The sequence below is a fragment of the Lactuca sativa genome, chromosome 1 (assembly GCF_002870075.4).
Source record: "Lactuca sativa cultivar Salinas chromosome 1, Lsat_Salinas_v11, whole genome shotgun sequence".
NCBI lineage: Eukaryota > Viridiplantae > Streptophyta > Magnoliopsida > Asterales > Asteraceae > Lactuca > Lactuca sativa.
Genome location: NC_056623.2, coordinates 188,832,776 through 188,855,943, shown reverse-complemented (window position 1 = coordinate 188,855,943; position 23,168 = coordinate 188,832,776). Strand labels below are relative to the sequence as shown.

General features: G+C 38.7%; 2 protein-coding genes across 2 annotated transcripts; both read left to right on the top strand.

The window, feature by feature from the left end:
- Positions 1-15,778: 15,778 nt before the first annotated feature.
- On the top strand, positions 15,779-18,793 carry LOC111909377 (pterin-4-alpha-carbinolamine dehydratase 2, mitochondrial). The gene is made up of 7 exons (XM_023905193.3): positions 15,779-15,926; positions 16,000-16,046; positions 16,539-16,636; positions 16,977-17,062; positions 17,139-17,262; positions 17,965-18,033; positions 18,595-18,793. The coding sequence occupies exons 1-7, from the start codon at positions 15,891-15,893 to the stop codon at positions 18,672-18,674; spliced, it is 540 nt and encodes a 179-aa protein (XP_023760961.1). The 5' UTR covers positions 15,779-15,890; the 3' UTR covers positions 18,675-18,793.
- A 144-nt stretch (positions 18,794-18,937) lies between these two features.
- LOC111909376 (uncharacterized) lies at positions 18,938-22,921 on the top strand. Its single transcript, XM_023905192.3, has 3 exons — positions 18,938-20,860; positions 21,193-21,661; positions 21,726-22,921. The coding sequence occupies exon 1, from the start codon at positions 19,897-19,899 to the stop codon at positions 20,806-20,808; it is 912 nt and encodes a 303-aa protein (XP_023760960.1). The 5' UTR covers positions 18,938-19,896; the 3' UTR covers positions 20,809-20,860; positions 21,193-21,661; positions 21,726-22,921.
- Positions 22,922-23,168: the final 247 nt, after the last annotated feature.

Here is a 23,168-nt window from a genome sequence, read left to right as displayed (position 1 = left end):
TATGGCTCCCCATAGCATCACGACTCTCTCTCTCTCTGTGTTTCTCACTTGTGAGGACTACGGCTCCCCGTAGCATCACAACACCCTCTAACTGGCGAATACTACGGCTCCCCGTAGCATCACGACTCTCTCTCTCTCTCTCTCTCACTTGTGAGTACTATGGCTCCCCGTAGCATCACAACACCCTCTGACTGGTGAATACTATGGCTCCCCGTAGCTTCACCCTATACTCTCATTCTCATTACAATGCCCCACTATGTTCACTAACTCATGCACCGAAGACTATCATAGATAGTTACACACACACTTGCCCCGATATGCATTACAGACTCTGGTGGCAACCGCCATAACATAAAACCTACCTCTGCGGAGATCCACTTCCTTAAATAATCCCCCTTGATGACAATACACGAAGGGCTCCCACTGGAACCGTGGATACATGATACATCACTAGTCATCTTAAACCCAAGACTCTAAATAACTCTGAAATCGGGACGCTATACGCGGAAACCATGGAACACCCTAACAGAGCATCACAATGTCCTTCCTCTACCACTGATCCCCTTACTCCCAGCACCATACACATACAACAATACATTTCCTCTGAATCCCATAATAATTTCCTTTTACACTTGTGGGGCCCAAAGATAGTGCGTAGACGTCTGTGCACATTCGCATGTATAATGAATTCCAAATCGTTAGTTGTATGAATCGTAGTGTTGTAGTATCGTAGTGTCGTCGTGTTAGTAGTTTCGGATTTTTATTGGTTCGAGACCGAACCAATTCGCTTAACAACGACTTTTGGTGTTGTAATGTATTGTATTTTGTCGATAGTCGTGGTACCATTATTTGGTCAAATTGCATGTATTGAATTAGTCTTGAAAATTTTCTGTTTTCAGCCCCTCCTTGTTTGTAAAATTTACTTTTTCAACCCCTTTATTCAAATACTTTCCGGTTTGGTCCTTAAATCAATTTTCTTGACATTTTAACACCAAAAATTTTTGAAATAAATATTTTCCAGCATATTTTTCATAGAAAACAGCTTAAGTCCCTAAAATTTCAGTTTTCTCGGTTATAACCCTTCTTTTTCGCAAGTTTGACAATTTTGGCCCAAATTGAAAATTTTTTGCAACTTTGGTCCTTTTTAATTTAAAAAGCATTTTAAACCTTTGAAAAGGACTTGGATCACTTATGGTCCACTGTTTTACAGAAAATCACAGTTTTGGCCCTCCAAAACAGAAAAATTCGCATAATGGGCCTCATTGGGCCGAAATTGTCATTTTTAGCCCATTAAGCTTGAAATTTATATTTTTAATTCTCTAAATGAGTATATTTCTAGAAATTGTTTTATTGAAACTGTTTTGACACACTTCATCCATCAGAATTCGTGATATGTCAATTTGGGTCCTTAATTTTGTATTTTTCACATTTTAGGCCCAAAATTTGTGTTTTTAGCCCAAAGAAAATTGTTACTAAACCACTTAGCTATTTTTCTTGAAACACTTGGTATGTAGAAATACATTTGATGCTAAAATCATTTAACATAAGATATATCTCGGTTTTGAGGGGTTTTATGGCTAGATCCAACATTATAGCACACAAAAGCATACATGTAAGCATGGAAATCATACAAGGCATACAAAACACATATAGATCTACACTTTCACTTGTATTCCCCCCCCCCCCCCACAAAACTCATGAAAAAAGAAAATAGGGGTATGAAGCTCACCTTGGGTGTGGGGGCTCGGTTTTGCAAAGAAAATGGAAGGAAAATGAAGTGATTTTCGACCTTAGCACCCTTCCTTGGTAGATCTCGAGTTTGGTGACTTCTAAGGTGTATGATCACAATTTGGAATAGATTTAGAAGAGGTTTTTGATGGAATGAAATAGCTAGATCATATATATAAGTAAAAACTTACCTAAGATGATGATTAACTTGCAAGATCCTCTTGAAAGCTCCTAATTTTCGAGATTTTTGGAGTGGGGAGGAAGGAGTGTTCTTGAGTGATCTAGAGAGAATTTGTGAGAGATTTGTGAATGTGTGTGTGTGTTTCGGCCGAGAGTGAGAGGGAGGAGAGAAGAGAAGTGATTTTGAAGTGATGTGCATGGAGGTATGTGAGATATTTTGCATGGAAGTCCTTTGGATAACAATGATGTGGCACAACAAGTCAACTCTTCCATCCTCTTGGGCTTGTGCATTTGGGCCGAGAATTTGGAAAGAAAAGGAAAAATTTGGGCCTTTGCCCCTAAGCCCAACATTAGTGTTAATCTTGAGTATGTTTTAAGTGTAAAGAAATGTGGTAGGATTTTCATATTTTTATTGGACTAGTTTAGGTTATTCATGTATCAAGGCTTTTAATTCTTTTCATTCTAGGTCCAACATAGCCCAAAATGTTGAAACAAATAGATGTGGGTCCAATTAGAGCCAATTTAAGAGTTCTAAACCCAAGATAGTCAAATTGGAAGTTTATTGGTCCATTAGGTCCAATAAGGAAGTTCTAGTCCAAAACGGACCTAAGTAAGAACTTCTAGGGTTTCTAATTGTTTGATGACTATTTGTAGTACTTGTATGATGTATTTGATTGAAGTTTTTGATGTCATAATCATAGGTGTTACACACGTTCTTAAGTTTTTGATTCACATTAGCTTGAATGTATAGTTTACAAGACACAAAATTTCCAGTTGTGACATCATCCCCCCGTTAGAGGGAATTTCGTCCCGAAATTCTGTTTGAAAGCTAGATTTGAGACTGCTAGAATAGGTGAGGGTACTTTTGCTTCATTTGGTCTTCGTGTTCCTAAGTGAATTCTGGCCCACGCTTCGCATTCCACCGTACCTTCACGATTGGGATGCGGCTCTGTTTAGTACGCTTCACCTCCCTGTCCATGATTTCGACTGGTTCTTCGACGAACAGGAGATTCTCATTGATTTCGATTTCGTCAAGCGGAATGACAAGGGTTTCGTCTAATAGGCACTTCTTTAGGTTTGAGACATGGAACACGGGGTGTACACCGTTTAGCTCCGCGGGTAGTTGTAGTCTGTAGGCTACCGGACCTATTCGGGCGACGATTTCGAAAGGTCCAATGTATCGCGGGTTCAGCTTTCCCCGTTTTCCGAAACGTATAACCCCTTTCCAGGGTGAGACCTTCAACAATACTCGATCACCGACCTGGAATTCTAAGGGCTTTCGCCGTTTGTCAGCGTAGCTCTTTTGTCGGTCGCGCGATGCTTGTAATCGAGCTTTGATCTGGACAATCTTTTCTGTGGTTTCGCGAATGATTTCCGGTCCCGTTAGTGCCCTGTTTGACGTATGCGTTTTTGCTAGCTGGGTGTCACCTACTTCCGCCCAACATAACGGTGATCTACATTTACGCCCGTACAGTGCTTCGAAAGGAGCCACCTTGATGCTCGAATGGTAACTATTGTTATATAAAAACTCAATCAACGGTAGGTGGGTATCCCGAGACTTTCCAAAGTCTATCACACATGCACGAAGCATGTCTTCAAGCGTTTGAATGGTTCGTTCACTTTGACCGTCCGTTTGTGAGTGATATGCGGTGCTCATATCGAGATGAGTACCCATTGCCTTGTGGAGTGACTGCCAAAAGCGCGACGTGAATCTACTGTCCCTATCCGAGATGATAGATTTTGGCACTCCATGGAGCCTTACGATTTCTCGTAGGTACAAACGCGTCAGTCTCTCCATCTTGTAGGACTCTTTGATTGGTAGGAAATGGGCGGATTTCGTCAGTCGGTCGATTATTACCCATATGGTGTCCAGTCCGTCCGACGTCTTGGGCAGCTTGGTCACGAAATCCATAGAAATCCCCTCCCATTTCCACTCAGGGATTGCCGGTTGCTGTAACAATCCGGAAGGTTTCTGGTACTCCACCTTTACTTTGGCGCACGTAAGGCACTTACCAACATAGGTCGCGATTTCCGCCTTCATGTTAGGCCACCAATAGTGTTGTTTAATGTCCAAATACATCTTGTCCGATCCAGGATGAATGGAGTATCGTGTCTTGTGGGCTTCCTTCATAACGGTCTCCCTAAATCCTCCGATTTTTGGGACCCAAATACGGTTCATGAAGTAGTATACCCCATTCTCTCTTGCCTCTAGGTTCTTTTCCATCTCGCGCAATGCCTCGCTAATTCTATTTTCCGCTTTCATAGCCTCCGGCTGGACTGATGCAATTTGAGTGGCCAGATGAGATTGAATGGTTATCGAGTGCATTTTCGTACGGCGATTAGTGTACTCCTTCCGACTTAATGCATCAGCTACCACGTTGGCCTTACCTGGATGGTACTTGATCTCGCATTCGTAGTCGTTTAGCAATTCCACCCATCTTCGCTGTCTCATGTTCAGCTCCTTCTGATTCAAGATGTGCTGGAGGCTCTTGTGGTCTGTGAAGATGGTGCACTTTGTACCGTACAGGTAGTGCCTCCAAATTTTTAGAGCAAAGACCACGGCTCCCAGTTCTAGGTCATGGGTCGTGTAATTTACCTCGTGCGTCTTTAGTTGGCGGGACGCATATGCTATCATTCTTCCACGTTGCATGAGAACGCAACCTAAGCCCTGATTCGACGCGTCACAGTAGACTACAAAATCTTCCGTTCCTTCAGGTAGTGATAGTACAGGAGCGCTACAAAGAGCTTGCTTCAAGGTTCGAAACGCAATCTCTTGTCGGTCTGTCCACTTGAATGGCACGCCCTTTTGTGTAAGCAAGGTAAGCGGCTTGGCGATCTTAGAGAAGTTTTTGATGAATCTCCTATAGTAGCCTGCTAGGCCTAAGAACTGACGAATTTCTGTGGGCGTAGTCGGAGTTGCTCATCCTTCCACAACTTTGACCTTAGAGGGGTCCACATGAATTCCGTCTTGGCTAACCACGTGGCCTAGGAAATTCACACTCCGAAGCCAGAACTCACACTTGGAGAGTTTGGCGTAAAGCTTTTCCGATCGCAGAGTGTCTAGAATTTGCCGTAGATGTTGTCCATGCTCCTCTTTTCTTCGAGAATAGACGAGGATGTCATCGATAAATACAATGACGAAGTTGTCAAGGAACGGTCGACATATTCGATTCATTAGGTCCATAAATGCGGCAGGTGCATTTGTTAGACCGAAGGGCATTACAGCGAACTCATAATGTCCATAGCGGGTTCAGAAAGCGGTTTTGGGAACATCCTCTTCTCGGACCTTGAGTTGGTGGTATCCAGACCGTAGATCTATTTTGGAGAAATAACTAGCTCCTTGGAGCTGGTCGAATAGATCATCGATTCGTGGGAGTGGGTAGCGGTTTTTAACAGTGAGTTTATTCAACTCTCTGTAATCGATGCACATTCTGAAAGATTCGTCCTTCTTTTTGACAAAGAGCACCGGGGCTCCCCACGGCGAGTAGCTAGGTCGGATAAATCCCTTGTCCAGAAGCTCACTGAGTTGGCTGGACAATTCCTGCATTTCAGCAGGAGCCAACCGATATGGTGATTTAGCGAGAGGAGTCGCTCCTGGAACAAGGTCGATTCGGAACTCAACCTGTCTCTCTGGGGGTACTCCTGGAAGATCTTCAGGAAACACGTCCGGGAATTCACACGCTACCGGAATATCTTGGATGTTAGTTTCTTCTTTGGTCCTGTCCACTATGTGAGCCAAGAACGCCAAATTGTTCTTTCGCAGATGTTTTTGTGCTTTGATGCACGAGATGAGGCGAAGATTCGTACTGGGTTTGTCTCCGTAAATCACTAGGGTTTCGTGATTCGGAAGACGAAGGCGAACGGCCTTCTTGTGGCACATAATCTCAGCATGGTGGGGGCTTAACCAATCCATGCCAATAATCACATCGAAACTCCTAATTGATACTGGCATTAGGTCTATTCGAAAAACGTGCTGGTTAAGGGTTAGGATACATCCGGTGTAGATCTCCTCAGTGGATTCGGTTTTCCCATTGGCCATTTCCACCGTATATGTTTCATTTAGCTTCTGGGGTTGTTGTTTTAATAAATGTTTAAACTTCTCGCTCACGAAACTTCGCTCCGCTCCGGTATCAAATAAGATGCATGCATAAGTGTGGTTTAGGAGGAACGTACCGGTCACAACTGCGGGATCCTGGACTGCATCACTCTGACCCATAGTCAACATTCTTCCTGCTCCTCTGTTTCCTGAGTTGTTGTTAGGGCAATCTCGGCGGAAATGCCCCGTCCTTCCACACCCGAAGCAGGTGTGGCTAGGCCCTGCATTATTGCCGCCGGCATTGGTGTTGTTGTTATTGCGGTAGTTGTTGTTGTTGTTGTTCTGGTTGTTTCCCTGACTCTGGTTCCTAGGAGGGTACGTCCTGCAGAACCTTGCAGTGTGTCCCCTTCGGTTGCAACTGGTGCAATGGAGTTCCCTGCATTCTCCGTGATGGTGGAGGCCGCACTTATTGCAACTGGGAAGATTACCGGAGTAGGGTCTTGAAGCAGCTGAAGCAGCTGAGGCTGGAGCATGTGGTGTGGCTGGAACCGGTGCGGTGACAGCGTTAACTGCCACTGTTTGCTGCCTTTTAGAGGTCTCGGGGCCCTGACGCCCCTTCCTCTTGGGGTTCTTCCCTCTCCTGCCATCACCCTCCTTTTTCTTCTCAGTCTCTACTGGCTTCTCACCCCTTTTGTTGTTATGATCGTACAACCTCTTGGCCAATCTCTTCGCACTGTCAAACGTTTCAGGGTTCGCAGCTATCACATTTCCTTGAATGGGGGATGTCAATCCCCAGATGAATCGTTCAACCTTCTTTCCTTCCGACGTGATCATACCCGGGCACAATAAAGATAATTCGCTGAATCTCGAGATGTAGGCGTCGATGTTCGCATTATGCACCGTGAGGTTCCATAGTTCCTGCTCCATCCTTTGTATTTCGCCTCGAGGGCAGTACTCAGCCATTAACATTTCTTTCATTTCTACCCAGGGGATAGAGTTGGCGACAGGGAGCGTCATAGCTTCCACGTGTCCGTTCCACCAAGTGAGTGCTTGGTCCACGAAAGTGCAGGCCGCGAACTTCACTTTCATCTGCTCGGGGCAATCGCATATCTCGAATACCGACTCTACCTTCTCGATCCATCGCTTCAGAGTGATCACTCCTCCAGTGCCGTTGAAAGTTCGTGGTTTGGCGTTTGTGAAGTCCTTGTAGGTACATGTTTTGGTAGGTCCTTGATTCATCCCGTTGTTCGAACTTCCTGCCCCTTTCCCGTTGCCTCCTCCATTATTCCCCTGATGGAGTTGTGCCATAGCTGCGGTGACCGCAGCAGACACGGCTGCCTGGAATGCTGTGGAGTCAACTTCGGGTGGAGTTGGTCCTGGGTTTCCGCGAGTAGGTCGGAGAGGCATCTTCTTGTCACGAAACGGAAAGATGTTGGGTGTACGTGGTTTCCGTGAGGTTGTGGTCCTACTGACTAGGTGTATGGCACGAACTTAAGTACTTCTATCATTTAGCATACAATCATAGATTCGCAACACATAGCAAAACACGTAAAAGTTCACTAATATTATCCTATGCCTCTTCCACTATTGCAGACTAAACAGACGTTCTCTTTTTGGTGATAAAGGGTATAGTTTTAGGTTCCCTAGCTATCCCGATCTCATCAAGACGTGTGTTAGTTTTACTTTGGAGAGAATGTAGTTGATCAGGCTACATTAACTCCTTGGTATCACTAAGAACAGTCCCGAATTAACCGAGATACCAGCATTATTGTGTTTGATTCGGCGTTAGGTTCTTATCCCTAATGCAAGCAAGCGTGTTTTATTTACTTGTTTTGTTCAGAGTTCTGTTAGTCCCTCTTTTTGGTTTATAGTTGCATATCAATGTGTGGCTCGACATGCTAGTTCACTATAAACAAAGCTCTGATACCAACCTGTCACACCCCCAAACCAGGCGGCGGAAACGTTCGGGGGCTGTCGTGACTCAATTGAATACCATAACATTGAATATATATGAAACGTAACAACATTCGTCACCATGCATTAATATAGTACAACCAGTAGAGTTTACATGAAGTACATTGTTTAAACATTACATTCCCAAAATAAATTGTTCGATTCGTACATAATTAAACTGCAAGCCATCACTGAATATGATTTCCTTTGATTCACTGGTTCCCTGAGAATACAAGTATTTTGAAAAACGTCAACATATGAAATGTTGGTGAGTTCATAAGTTGTATTTGAAAAACAATGTTTCGTATCGTTTGAAAACCACCAGAAAATCCGATATTTTCTGAAAAGAGAAGCTTTTGAAAACGTTTGTGAAGATCCATAAGTATGCTTGTTTGTTTCTATACTTGTAAAAAATTGTGCATTGAAGTTGTATGTATTTCGAATCTGTATGTATTGAAAAAGCCCTAGGAAAACCCGATGTTTTCCTAATTCTTTGAATTCCATGAATTTACATTGAAACCATTGCAACGCATGAAGTTATCATTACCAGACGACATTGGATTATGATTATCTGCTACAAACACGCGTTACACAAACGACTCGTCTATAGCAATACTAACGATCCCGTAGGCGTCGTCCGTACTAATCACGTTATCCAACCGCCCTGACTACGTGTAGTCCCACATCCGAAGAGAAAGAGGACACGAAGGCCTCAATGACTCCATTAGCCGGTTGGGGATAAAAAGGTACGAGGGGTCCCAGACCCGCCTCGCATAAAAGGCAGACTCTACTAGCGACACTAAAGGACCCTTGGGGACCAGTAGTCTACAAGCCATTGAAAGTCCGGTTACGTCGTGTCGGATCGGTAAAACCCAACACTTCGTAAGATTGAAGTCTTTGGGCCTTAAGATCAAGTCGCCGGGCTAGCTAGGCTCAACGAACAAGATTTTACACTTGTGGGGCCCAAAGATAGTGCGTAGACGTCTGTGCACATTCGCATGTATAATGAATTCCAAATCGTTAGTTGTATGAATCGTAGTGTTGTAGTATCGTAGTGTCGTCGTGTTAGTAGTTTCAGATTTTTATTGGTTCGAGACCGAACCAATTCGCTTAACAACGACTTTTGGTGTTGTAATGTATTGTATTTTGTCGATAGTCGTGGTACCATTATTTGGTCAAATTGCATGTATTGAATTAGTCTTGAAAATTTTCTGTTTTCAGCCCCTCCTTGTTTGTAAAATTTACTTTTTCAACCCCTTTATTCAAATACTTTCCGGTTTGGTCCTTAAATCAATTTTCTTGACATTTTAACACCAAAAATTTTTGAAATAAATATTTTCCAGCATATTTTTCATAGAAAACAGCTTAAGTCCCTAAAATTTCAGTTTTCTCGGTTATAACCCTTCTTTTTCGCAAGTTTGACAATTTTGGCCCAAATTGAAAATTTTTTGCAACTTTGGTCCTTTTTAATTTAAAAAGCATTTTAAACCTTTGAAAAGGACTTGGATCACTTATGGTCCACTGTTTTACAGAAAATCACAGTTTTGGCCCTCCAAAACAGAAAAATTCGCATAATGGGCCTCATTGGGCCGAAATTGTCATTTTTAGCCCATTAAGCTTGAAATTTATATTTTTAATTCTCTAAATGAGTATATTTCCAGAAATTGTTTTATTGAAACTGTTTTGACACACTTCATCCATCAGAATTCGTGATATGTCAATTTGGGTCCTTAATTTTGTATTTTTCACATTTTAGGCCCAAAATTTGTGTTTTTAGCCCAAAGAAAATTGTTACTAAACCACTTAGCTATTTTTCTTGAAACACTTGGTATGAAGAAATACATTTGATGCTAAAATCATTTAACATAAGATATATCTCGGCTTTGAGGGGTTTTATGGCTAGATCCAACATTATAGCACACAAAAGCATACATGTAAGCATGGAAATCATACAAGGCATACAAAACACATATAGATCTACACTTTCACTTGTATTCCCCCCCCCCCCCACACAAAACTCATGAAAACAGAAAATAGGGGTATGAAGCTCACCTTGGGTGTGGGGGCTCGGTTTTGCAAAGAAAATGGAAGGAAAATGAAGTGATTTTCGACCTTAGCACCCTTCCTTGGTAGATCTCGAGTTTGGTGACTTCTAAGGTGTATGATCACAATTTGGAATAGATTTAGAAGAGGTTTTTGATGGAATGAAATAGCTAGATCATATATATAAGTAAAAACTTACCTAAGATGATGATTAACTTGCAAGATCCTCTTGAAAGCTCCTAATTTTCGAGATTTTTGGAGTGGGGAGGAAGGAGTGTTCTTGAGTGATCTAGAGAGAATTTGTGAGAGATTTGTGAATGTGTGTGTGTGTTTCGGCCGAGAGTGAGAGGGAGGAGAGAAGAGAAGTGATTTTGAAGTGATGTGCATGGAGGTATGTGAGATATTTTGCATGGAAGTCCTTTGGATAACAATGATGTGGCACAACAAGTCAACTCTTCCATCCTCTTGAGCTTGTGCATTTGGGCCGAGAATTTGGAAAGAAAAGGAAAAATTTGGGCCTTTGCCCCTAAGCCCAACATTAGTGTTAATCTTGAGTATGTTTTAAGTCTAAAGAAATGTGGTAGGATTTTCATATTTTTATTGGACTAGTTTAGGTTATTCATGTATCAAGGCTTTTAATTCTTTTCATTCGAGGTCCAACATAGCCCAAAATGTTGAAACAAATAGATGTGGGTCCAATTAGAGCCAATTTAAGAGTTCTAAACCCAAGATAGTCAAATTGGAAGTTTATTGGTCCATTAGGTCCAATAAGGAAGTTCTAGTCCAAAATGGACCTAAGTAAGAACTTCTAGGGTTTCTAATTGTTTGATGACTATTTGTAGTACTTGTATGATGTATTTGATTGAAGTTTTTGATGTCATAATCATAGGTGTTACACACGTTCTTAAGTTTTTGATTCACATTAGCTTGAATGTATAGTTTACAAGACACAAAATTTCCAGTTGTGACAACACCTGCCCCTAGAAAGTGCTACGCAACGCCCGATAATCCCCCTTAAGGAAATCAATCGATCTCATAACTCTGAACCTCAGATGAAATCCTCAAGAACTTCTCGTCATGACTGCCTCTAGTCGTTCCAAGTCTCGTACCAATCCAATACCAAACAACTCAACTGTCACTGACTCATAGACTGAACCACGAAATCATCATACTCCCCCACCTCGACTCATCAACCGACATTCCAACACATGGATCATCCCAAGAACAGGGACCCACTCCCATATTCAATACCTAACATAGATAGAAAAACCACTGCACTGATTAACTCGACTGGACTCCCCGTTGATACCTCTACAATACGCCCTACTATACTCAAATAGGTGTAATGTGGTCCTCGGCTATCTCAGTCCCAACTAATTATCTGCTCATGGTAAATCACTGTCTCGCAGCACACATGCTACCTGATACTCTGATGGAAAATCATCATCAATGACAACCTACAGGGTTTTACCCCCATATCCAAAACTTAAACATCATGCCTCTCATGTTCCGCACATGAACATAAATAGCACCACTCAGGTCATAGAAGGTGACATCTCCTCTATCGACTGATTGCTCAACTCAGACTGAAATTCTCCCCTCCCTCTGACTCCTTACCAAAATACTCTAAAAGTCTCTTGACCTCCCTCTCAAGGGACGCCTCTTCGAACTCAATCATGGCCCACAGGCCTAAAACCCCTAGCGTCCAATCTCTACCTCATCAATCGCGATCGGATAACTGGAGAACCTCAAGCATCATTCACTACGAACCATGGTACCCATCCCATGACATCTCTTCTCAATATTCTCCGGTGTATGGTACCCGAACCATAGCATCACTCCTCCATATGCTCCGATGTATGGTACTTGAACCATAACATCACTCCTCAATCCGCTCCGATGTATGGTACTCGAACCATAACATCACTCCTCCATCTACTCTGATGTATGTGTTGGATTAGTGTCTAATTCCATAACTATTTTGGTATGTACTTGACCCGATGGTGCATGGTCCTTTTGGGTTGCCTTCACCAAAGCAACTTGACTGGAGAAATAATAGAGAAAGAGGTTATTATGATTTATTAATATGTTATAAGAATAATATATTAAAGGAAAAATCATATTTATTTAATTAATATTGGTCAATAATTAATTAAGAATTAATTTTGTGATCAAGTGTAATTAATTAAACTAGAGGGGCTGAATTGTAATTATGTGATAGTTACAAAATATGGTAATGGTTATCCTAAATATGGGTTGAACGAATTCAAGGAGATAAGGATCCTTGAAATCGTCCAAAGGATAAAGGATAAGGGTTTTCAAGGCTTATCTTATGGTTACTTGGTGGGCAAGCAACTAGATAAGGATAAGGACTAAAACCCTAATCTCTACACCTATATAAAGACCCCTAAGGCTCATGAATTCGTGAATGCCTTCCCAAGAGGTCCTAGAGACGAATTCTTATACCTCTCCTATCTCTTTATACCTTCTCCATTTTCTCTTGGTGTTTGTGAGCCATTAGAGGCACTACACTTGTGGTGCTTGCTTTCAAGACTTTGGGTTTAAAGATTTAAGTTGTTATTACAATATAACAACAAGAGGTATGTAATCTAACCTTCTTGGTTAATTTTGAAAATAGCAATCATGATTAGGGTTTTATCATGTGTTCATAATGTTGTGTATCTAATAGTGAAAACATAGATCCAATGCTAGGGTTGCATGTATACATATGATTGTTTGTATAAAACCCATCAGTGGTATCAGAGCCTTTGGTTAACTTGTTTTCAATTAGTTTATTCAATTGTATGAACTTGACATATTAGGGTTTATGGCCAATAAACCCTAGGTGGCTAGGAGTTTCGAAATTAGGGTTTGCAAACCCTAATTTGCAAGAGTTTGAATAAGATCTTCAAATCCTTTCCTTAAACCCTTAAATTTCGAAATCTAGGGTTTGTTTTAATCCCTTGATTTTCGAAATTTGGCCTCCTCCCCAAGATAAGATCCTAAATTTTAGGGATTTGGATTATCCCATATCTTGTAATTATCTTCTAATTGTTATATATGGTAATTATAGATTTTGCATTATCCTATCCTTAATTTCGAGATCTAGGGAGATAATTAAGGGATTAGGATATCTTAAATGTATAAATGGTAATTATCCTCATGATTTAGATAATCCCTTATGATTTAATAATTAAATTAATAGTCTAATTCAAGATAATTATTAAATCAAGGTTTTTAATATTTAAAATTTTAATTTATATGTCATAAATTCGAAAAAAAAAATTAAGAGAAATTAAAACTAAATTGTTTTGAAAAGTTTCAAAACTTGCCCTCAAGTTTTGGAATTTAAATTTTGATTAAAAGTTTAATTTTGATGCATATTTAAATTCTAAACCCAAATGTTTTGAAATGTTTCAAAACTTTCCCTCAAGTTTTGGAATTTAAAAGTTGATTAAAAGTTTAATTTAGGAATGTTAAATTCTAAAATACTAGTATTGTTTTGAAAAGTTCAAATCACACCCTTATGGTTTTATTAATTAATTAAGGTGTATAATTAAAAGAAGTTTTATAAATCCATAAAAGTTTTGGTTTACAATTAAAAGTATAATTGTTATATTTGACCACCTAGTATTTTAAAAGTATAAAATACACCCTTATACTATGTATAACATTGAAAGTTTAATATTATATATGTATAACTAAATGCTAGTCTTACCGTTAGTAGGCCTCATTCACGAAGCTGGTCTATAAGGGGTGTTTAAGGAAATTGCCTATAAAATGGCGATTGAATGGGTATCCACTCTTACCCACTGCATTCTTGACTAGTGGAGGGTCGTTAGCCGAACGGGTAGGATAGGACGAAACCTTCCATTATAAGTATAATGAAGTATAAAAGTAACTAAATGTTTTCATAAAATTCCCAATCTTAGTTACTTAGGCAAAAGTGAATTGATGCAATTCCATGAAATTACACTTTGTGCCCTTGCGAAGACGTTAGTGGAGCGTGTGTGGTTTACCGGCACACTAAATGGTTCTAAGCAAAGGTAGCAAAGGGTGACTCAATGTTTGTCATAGTTCGGTGGAGCGTGTGTGGTTTACCGGCACATCGAATAGGTGACTGTAACATGTGAGGGCACCATGTAAGTTTGCATGGTTATTCACACCCGCTTTGTGATCCTCAGCATCCCAGTCACAAACAAGAGGGGCATATCGAGATTTAAACATGCGATTGAAAGTTCAATGAATCTCAAAGGATCTAGGAGTTTTCATAGATTTAAAACTTAAATTCTTTTTCGTTTCTCGTGGTGGAAATTAGTGAATCGTCATTCACTTACCTTCAAATATTCTGCAATTAGGGTTACGGCATCCCTCTCCCGAGCTGTAGAATATTGTGTTGGGTCCTAGCCTTAGTATCTCATTTGGGTGATTTGCTAAGGACTCATTCAATCAACTAACTTGAATTCGTTTTCTCCCGTTTTGTAGATGTCAAAGTTTGACAACTATGGTCTTCTCAAATCCCGTGGAACAAGCATTCCACATGAAGATGATATTCCACGATTCGATCGAGGAACGAGAGATCATGCTCCACTTCCTCCACCTCCTCCTATTATTCTCCCTAACCCACAAGTTCAAAGGCTTGAAAAGTTCAAGATCACTTAAGCCCTTTTGGCAAGTAAACATAAAGAAGGAAAGCCGGTGTGTGCACACGTCCTAGGGATGAAGTCACACATTGATAGGTTAAGAATGTTGGGATCCGTTGTTTGTGAGGAAATGGCTATTGATTGGGTTCTTTAGTCACTTCCTAACTCATATAGTGAGTTCGTAAGAGAGTACTATATGATGAACTGCGACGTGACCCTTAGAGATCTCACCTATATGCTTATTGCTGCTGAATCAGCAATGGTTTGGCGCAATAGAAAAGCAAAGTTGATTAGTGAATCTGCCTTCAAGACCTCTATGGATATAGACAATGGCAACGAAAGACATGCTATGATCGAAAAGTTTGATCATAAGAGAAAGACAATGTCTGAAGTAGTTCCATGTCAAGTTCCAAAGGAGTCAATTTGCTTTTATTGCCAAGAGAAAGGGCATTGGAGACGAAACTGCCCCATTTACCTAAGAGATCTAAGAGATGGGAGAGTCAAAACGTATGGCTCTAATATAGGTAAAATCCATTAACTAACTCTTTTAAGCTTCTATTCTAGATTCTTAATACATAATGTGATAAGATTACAATTGATGTTTTGAAGGATCGAAGAAAAGAAAGAAAGCTTAAGGGAAGAAGTGAGCAGAATCCAACCGTGAAGGAATGGATTTCGATCGCATTTCTCGAAGATTAGATTCTTAAGCTACTACTTAGAGTTAGAGTTAGATTGCTAAGAAAGATGTATTAGCATAAGTTTTTCAATGAGTTGCATTGTAAGGACAAATTTTTCCGCATAAAATAAATTTTGATTTTATATTATCCTTGCAATGGCGTGTATGAAAAATTGATGTTAAAATGTTTCTATTATTAGCAATAATGGATTTGGTTCTTATTATGTTATTTATGGAAAGTCGAGAATTTACCAAATAGGGAGAGTTTCTCATCGCCCAAGTTTCAATTGGACAGAAATTTGAAATCATGCAACTTGGTTGCACGATGAATAAGAAATTTCACATTTGGAAATTAGACTAATTCATTGACAAAGTGTCAAGTGAAAGACTTGGAGATCGAATACATAAAGTTGCGTGTTGATAAGTCCACCATAAAAGTAAGAATGATATTCCAAAACATAATACAAAATTGGATTCGATTTTTTTTTCCGATTCCAATTTCAATTCTTTCTTCCAACCAAACGCCCATAAATATTTACTCAAAAGTCAAAATAAAAGCAAATCGAATACTCCCATCTAAGGAGTCCCACGAATTCCCCCTACGTTCGGTAGGGATCCTCTAAAAGCACCGATGCTTCCCACTCGTCTGCTTCTTCCTCTTGCTTACGTATGTAATTTCTTCTCTTTCTCTTTCTATCTGTGGATATTTGCTCTTAATTCTTCCTTTTGATCTCCTTCAGGTTCCATTGAAGTCATCACAATTAAGCTGTCTTCGACCTTATGGACGGTATTTTTCTTTACCACTCCATCCCCCTTTTCATTTTCATAGCAATTGTTTGCTTTTCGATTTTAGGGATCGACAAATCTAAGCAATAATCGCTTCTATTTATCAACAATGTGTGCAATTCGAATTTGCTTCACATTATGAGTATACTGTTGAAAGATGTATAGACTGTCTCTTTTCGTTTGCTTTTTATGTGTAAAGTTAAGAATTCCACGGTAGACATGTAGTGTTTGGTATGATGGAACTGGAGAAGGAATGGAATGTGTCATTCTATTGGAATTAAAAAAGACCCTTTGCTCAATGGAATTGGAATAGATTGGCTTAAGGAATGTGATTCTTTCAAATGTTGCTATCATTCATTCCTTAGCCACAGTTATGAGGCCGTTGTTTTCTTGATTTCTTGTTTTCGCTGTGACTTGATTTTTTATGAATAAGTTATAAGTATATCTTTTTGTGGAGCTTCATGATTCTATGAAGAGCTTTTTGTGCATACAGCTCAAGTGCTCATGTAGCTGAATTACTACCAGATTTAGTGGAAATTTCTTTAAGTAGAGCTATTCTTAATGGATTTAGGACATTCTGTAGTAGCCAAGGTATGTTTCTTTCTTCCCCTGATAAATGATGCTCAAAAAAGATTCGAGAAAATGACAGAAAACTTTTGAAAATGGAAGTAAAAATTAGAGAAAGAAGGTTTTCCACTTTTCCCCATTAATTGTAGAAAAAACAATGCCTTGTGATATTCATTTTACCCTTTCTACTTGGTGCTATATAAATACAAGAGAGGTTTCCTTTTTTAATATATTTTATATACTTATTTTGTTGTTCTCTCTATTTAATATATGTGCACCATTCTCTTTCTTCCAAAAAGCTGACTTGTATGAAGTGTTTTTAACTATTTAGTGTTTGTTATTAATTATTAATTATCAATAACAGATTTGTCACTTAAAAAATGTGTCCCATGCAAGAGGAAGGATTTGAGTCCTATGACAGAGGGGAATGCCAGTGAGTTGAAACCTAAGGTTTGCTGGTTTATCTGTTTTTGGTATTTTTTTTTCTGGAATTTGTGAAAATAATATTATGTTTCCATTCATTTAGGTGCCGGAATGGGAATTGGTAAATGATGGTGGCATAATGAAGCTCAGAAGGAATTGGAAAGTTAAGAATTTTCTTCAAGGATTGGAGTTTTTTAAGGTTGTTGGTGACTTGGCTGAAGCCGAAGGTCTCTCTCTCTCTCTCTCTCTCTCTATATATATATATATATATATATATATATATATATATATATATATAATTTTGACTTCAACAATCTCCTATTAAGAGGCGTATGGTTCTGTGGTATATGGCTGGAATCGGAATTCAATTCCATTCCAGCCTGACAACGCTTCGGTAATGATTTTGGAAGGAATGGAATCTGTCAAAGGAATTGGAATCTAAAGGAATTCAAATTTGAAGGAATCGTAATCTAGCACATGTTTGGTTGATAGGAAATGGAATAGAATTCAATAATAAAGATTATATAAATTTTAAATTTTAATAATATATTTATATATCTTTTGGTTTACGAGGGTATTTTTATCTTCTAATAAAAAAAAGAAGATGTCCTCCTTTGTTTGTGTACGCATTATATTAATAGTTTATATAAAGATAATTATACTTCTTATAAAAACTCTCAATTTGCACAAACGAATTTTATTAACAATTTTTTATTCCTATAAATAAGTTCATGTTCATTATATTTTGTTCTAAATGGTCAAGTAAAATTGAAATTTTAAATATGTTGATTGTGCATACATATTTTTATATCTTATGAAAACTTTGTATTTGCATAAAGAGATTAATATGTATTCTTTTTTATTCATAATCAATCTTTGAGTAATCATATCTAATTTGTTTTGAAATTACCATTTGTGATTAAATACAGGTCATCATCCAGATCTTCATCTTGTTGGATGGAACAATGTGACAATTGAGATATGGACACATGCTTGTGGTAATCTTTTAACTATAATATTTATATAAAATCTTAATGAATGAAAGAACGATTTATAAACACCAAATATTATATTTGTTGGGGCCCGTTTGTTATGCTACACATGAATTGCAATTTTGTGTCCCACACAAAAAGGTGGGACATGAACTCACTCTCAAACTCTTGTTTGTGCAAAAGACGTGAATGCCCTTCTCATCCTCATCATAAAAAATAGCTCTAGAAAGCTCCCAAGTCCCAACCTTATGCCATGTAACAAACAAGATTAGAAAAGTTTTTAGGGCTATCTTTTTTATAATGAGGATGAGGAGGGCATTTATGTCTTTTGCACAAACAAGAGACTGAGAGCGAATTCATGTTCCATCCTTTTTGGTGGTAAAAAAAATTTGCAATTTGTATCTCATTGACATCGGTGTGAGTCCTGGTCCAATGCACACCAAACTTGGGGACTAGGGAGCAAAAGTGTCTTTTGAGTAAAATATATGCAAAATTCATATTGTAAATCTATAAATTAATTATAATAAAGGAGTAATAATAATGAACATGATGGTCACTTTTGGACAGGTGGGCTCACAGAAAATGATTTCATACTCGCTGCAAAAATCGACAAGCTACCCCTTGAATCTTTTCTTAGGCGAAAATAACTTGAGTTTTTCTTTTCTTTTGTTTTTTTGGAGAGTTATAATGGCTGATGTGGTTTCTTTTGTGTTGTTTTGCTACAAGATTATATAAACACGTAATAAGGTCATGACCTTTGATTTCATGGCATTTCCTTTAACAGAATACTCAACTAATTGGCTAAGAGCATCTTTCCAACACACCTTATACACCGACAACCGATATAAATATGAGGGTTATTGTCACTGTAACACAACCATCTTTCGTATATTGGTTTAAATGGTCTCTCATGACTATTTTTTGCTTTTAAAGGGCTTATACTTGTCATTTTACGGTTTAAAAGGTCACATTTATAGATTTGAAGGGTGCAACCGGTCACACCCATCCGACTAGGACGTTGTTTTATTCCACCTCTTTGCCAACTAGATTAAATATGTCACGTGTTATGTTACTAAATGAAACTTGATATCTGTTTAAATCCTTTCAACTGTCCCTTTCATTTATTCAGCTACTTTTTTTGTTGGTATATTTTTTTCAAACCGTGATTGACGCGAATCCGTTTCTTAAACTTCTCCTCGCTCAAATCAAGCAACATAATCAATCCTATGGCTGTCTACATGAAGATAGAGCCAGAATTTTTACGAGGTACCCCGCTATTTGTTACTCAGATGGTGCAGAACAAAGGTTCAATGATGTCAACTTTGCTGGAATGGACAGGAACGAGTTTGTGGGGTTTATTCAAAGATTCGCTAATAAGGTATGCGTCAATGTTTACTTTTGCATGCCGGATGTGGAGTTCCCTGATGGATTAAGGGTAATAGCTACTGATATAGACTATATGGACTTCATCGAAGTAGGATATGCTTCTGCTAGTGTTATTAATGTATATATGGACCATCTTGGTGTTAACGTGCATCAATGGATTCTTGATGAGCAAGGCAAATTATGCAGTTCATTAGACGAATTGTTTGCTAGAAATGAAGTTGGTGAAGAAATGCAAGGTGGTATAGATATGGATGATGGAATTGAAATTGAGGATCTGGTGGGTCATAGTTTGCAAGGTGTTACGGAGGATTTGCAAGGCACTACGGAAGATTTGCAAGATGGGGAAGGTGATGGAATTAACATTGAAGTTGAGAATGTTCAAGGTGATAGGGAGGATCTGCAAGGTAGTAGGGAGGATTGGCAAGGTAAGGAAGATGATGGCATTGACTTGGAAGTTGACAATGAACTTAATAATGTATTCCTATGAATAGGACAAAAGATGATGAGTTTTTGAGCAAACTATACCCAAAGGACCAAGTTACCCCTGACAGTCTTCCTCATGAAGAGCCATATGATCATGTAGATGAGGATAAAGTAATATCTAATGACCAAGCTATTTACAATGAAAATGTTCATTGGAAAAAACAAAAGCCTGTATTAGGTATGAGATTTGTGAATCCTGAACAACTGAAACACATGTTGTGTAACTATGTTGTTGCAAATGGTTATCAGTTATGCTACAAGAAAAATGATAGCAGGAGACTTTTAGTAAAATGTTGTTCTGGTGCTTGCAAGTTTAGATTGTGGGCATCTCGGATGAGTGAGGAAAAAGCTTTCCAAATTAAGAGTCTCATAAATGAGCATAATTGTGCAAGAAACTTCAAATTAGGTTCAATTGTCAACTATGCTTGGATAGGTACACATTACACCACCCAATTCTTACAGAAACAAAAAGTTAGTGTTAGGCTCCTTAGGGATGAGCTTAAAGAGAAATTTGGGATAGATATAAGTATGGGACAATGTAGAAGAGCAAAAAAGTACGCAATTGAGTTGATTGAGGTAACACTAGTGGATCACTATGCAAAGCTATGGTCATATGATGAGGAGATAAGAAGATCAAATCCTGAATCAATAGTCAAAATCGATGTCAATGCTATGCCAGATGGTAAGATTTATTTTAGCAAGTTTTACATTTGTTTTGATGGTCTAAAGCAAGGGTGGAGAGGGAGCTACAGAGTAATAAATTTGGATGAGTGTTTCTTAAAGGGTATAAGTTCAGGAAAGCTAATTGTTGTTGTAGGAAGGGATGCTAATAATCACATATTCCCAATTGCATGGGGTATGTGTAGAAAACAAAGCAAATTGGAAATGGTTCTTGGAAAATCTAAAAGATGACCTTCATCTAGAGGATGGTTTTAGTATATCATTGATGTCAGATCAACACAAGGTATGTCCTATATTATCAACTTTTATACTCCCTCCGTCCCAAAATTATAGTCCATCTTTTCTTTCTGGTTTGTCCCAAAATAATAGTCCACTTCTAAAAATAAATAACATTTTTACCAAAATAATCCTTCATTATAACTTAACCAACTAAACATTTAATGAAACATTAAATGCAAAGTAAGGACAAAACTGTCATTTTATTAAATAAAGTTAGTGGTAATTAATGTTTTTCTTAATCTGTGTGTTTTTTTGTCTTTGGACAATAATATTTGGACGGAGGGAGTATATTTTACAATTAAGTATGATGTTTAAAATACCGCTGTTATTTGACAGGGGTTGTTAGAGGCTGTCAAGGAAGTGCTTACTATTGCTAAACATAGGCAATGTGCAAGGCATATTGTTGCCAACTTTAGGAAAAGATTCAGTGGTGTACACTATGAGACCATGTTTTGGAAGGCAAGCAAAGCATCCACTGAGCCTTTATTCAATGCTGCCATGAAGGAGATTCAAGTACTTAATCATGTAGCCTATGATTACCTTGTGGAAACAAACCCAAAATCTTGGAGTAGAGCATTCTTTCAAGAAGGAAAGATGTGTGATGCAGGGAAAATGGATTATCTGAGAGCTTTAATAGTGTCATCAGGGATGCAAGGAAAAAGCCAATCATCACCATGTTAGAGGATATTAGATTATATGTTATGGAGAGGCTATACAATTTGAAGATGAAAGGTTGTTCATGACCTGATTACAAACCTTGCCCATCAATTACACTCCTACTAAATAAATTGAAAAGGGCTCAAAGGTACTTTCTAATCTTTACTCTCTTAATATAACTTACATACTAACTTATAAGGTGGGTTTAATAGGTATTGGCAGGTTTTACCAAGTAGTCTAAACCAATTTGAAACCAGAAACCTGGAATAATCATATTTTGTTGACCTTGACAAGAAGACTCGTACTTGTAGAGTATTGCAACTTAATGGGTATGGTTGTGTGCATTCAGTAGCTACTATCATATCTGAATAGAGATGTAGCCACTTATGTTGATCCAATGTTGTATGCTGCCTTCTACAAGAACACTTACAAATACCAAATACATGGGATGAATGGTAGCAACATGTGGCCACTTACTGAGTTCATACCACCCTTACCACCATTGAAGAGAAGAAAGCCAGGTAGACCAAAGGTAAATAGAAGAAGAGATGCATCAGAAAAGCTTCCAAGGCACATTGTGTCTAAGGCTGGGAAAAGAATCTGGTGTAGTGTGTGTAGACAATCAGGGATAACAAGGTTATGTGTCCTAAAGTTGAAAGACCACAAGTAGAAAGGTCAAGGGTGCAAAGGACCAAGAAACTAAAAGGTCAAGAAAAGGAAAACAGTTGACAAGGGTAAAGATGGTGAAGAAAGTTGTGGACCAAGTAGAGTTGATGAAGGAAGTAGTGGACCAACTACAGTTGTTGAAAGAAGGAGCGGACCAACTACAGTTGATAATGGAAGGAGTGGAACAACTAGAGTTGATGAAGGAAGGAGTGGACCAAAAATTGGTGGTAAAAGGAAAAATGTGAGAGGATCATAAAAAAGAAACTTGCAAAGAAGGTTAAGACCAAGGATGGGAAAGGTGAAACTAGTGCAAACCCGGTAGACCTTAATGAGTAGGTAGAATTTGATGGTTTCCTATGGTTATGTTTGACAATGGTTTGACATTAAGTTGTACTTGTTTGTTTGCTTTGACATGTACTTGTTTGTTTGAAGTTAGTATGTTTGCTTTGACAATGCTAAATGTCACTGTAGCCCAACAAACTTACATGTTTTGGTTTAAAAGGTCCCTCATCTTATTATTTTTTTTGCTTTCTAAGGGCATCAACTTGTGTTTTACCTGCTAATTTGGGTAAACAACCCATTATAACTGGTTAGATATGCCAAATAGGTTAGAAAATGATGACATGTAGCCTCGTCAGCAACACTTGGAGCCTAGTAGACTTCTGCCTCGTCAGCAACTTTGGGGATTTATCTAAGCACTACTCTAACACTTTTTCTTACCTATAAAAAAGATTTCACCTTTTTTCTTCTATCTTTTCCAAAATTAGGAAATGGAAAAAACTTAATTCCATTAACAATGGTGGCCTTTAATCACCACAACGTGTCCAGGTTTTGAAGCTTCTCGATTTCCGGAGGAACTTCACCGGAGAGACCACAGTTGGCAGTGTTGGAGGTTTGTTAAGTTTCTGATTTCGGGAGGGATAGAACATGTGAGTTCGTTTGCAGGTGACACCGGACCAAGTACAGTGGCTGGTGGAAAGGTCCTAGGT

Bases quoted from the DNA above. Each gene is read 5' to 3' on its own strand.
- LOC111909376 (XM_023905192.3), top strand. From the start codon at position 19,897: ATGAATAGGACAAAAGATGATGAGTTTTTGAGCAAACTATACCCAAAG.
- LOC111909377 (XM_023905193.3), top strand. From the start codon at position 15,891: ATGCTTCCCACTCGTCTGCTTCTTCCTCTTGCTTAC. The intron at 17,063-17,138 runs GTTTGCTGGTTT...CCATTCATTTAG, and splicing joins CCAGTGAGTTGAAACCTAAG to GTGCCGGAATGGGAATTGGT. The intron at 18,034-18,594 runs GTAATCTTTTAA...ACTTTTGGACAG, and splicing joins GATATGGACACATGCTTGTG to GTGGGCTCACAGAAAATGAT.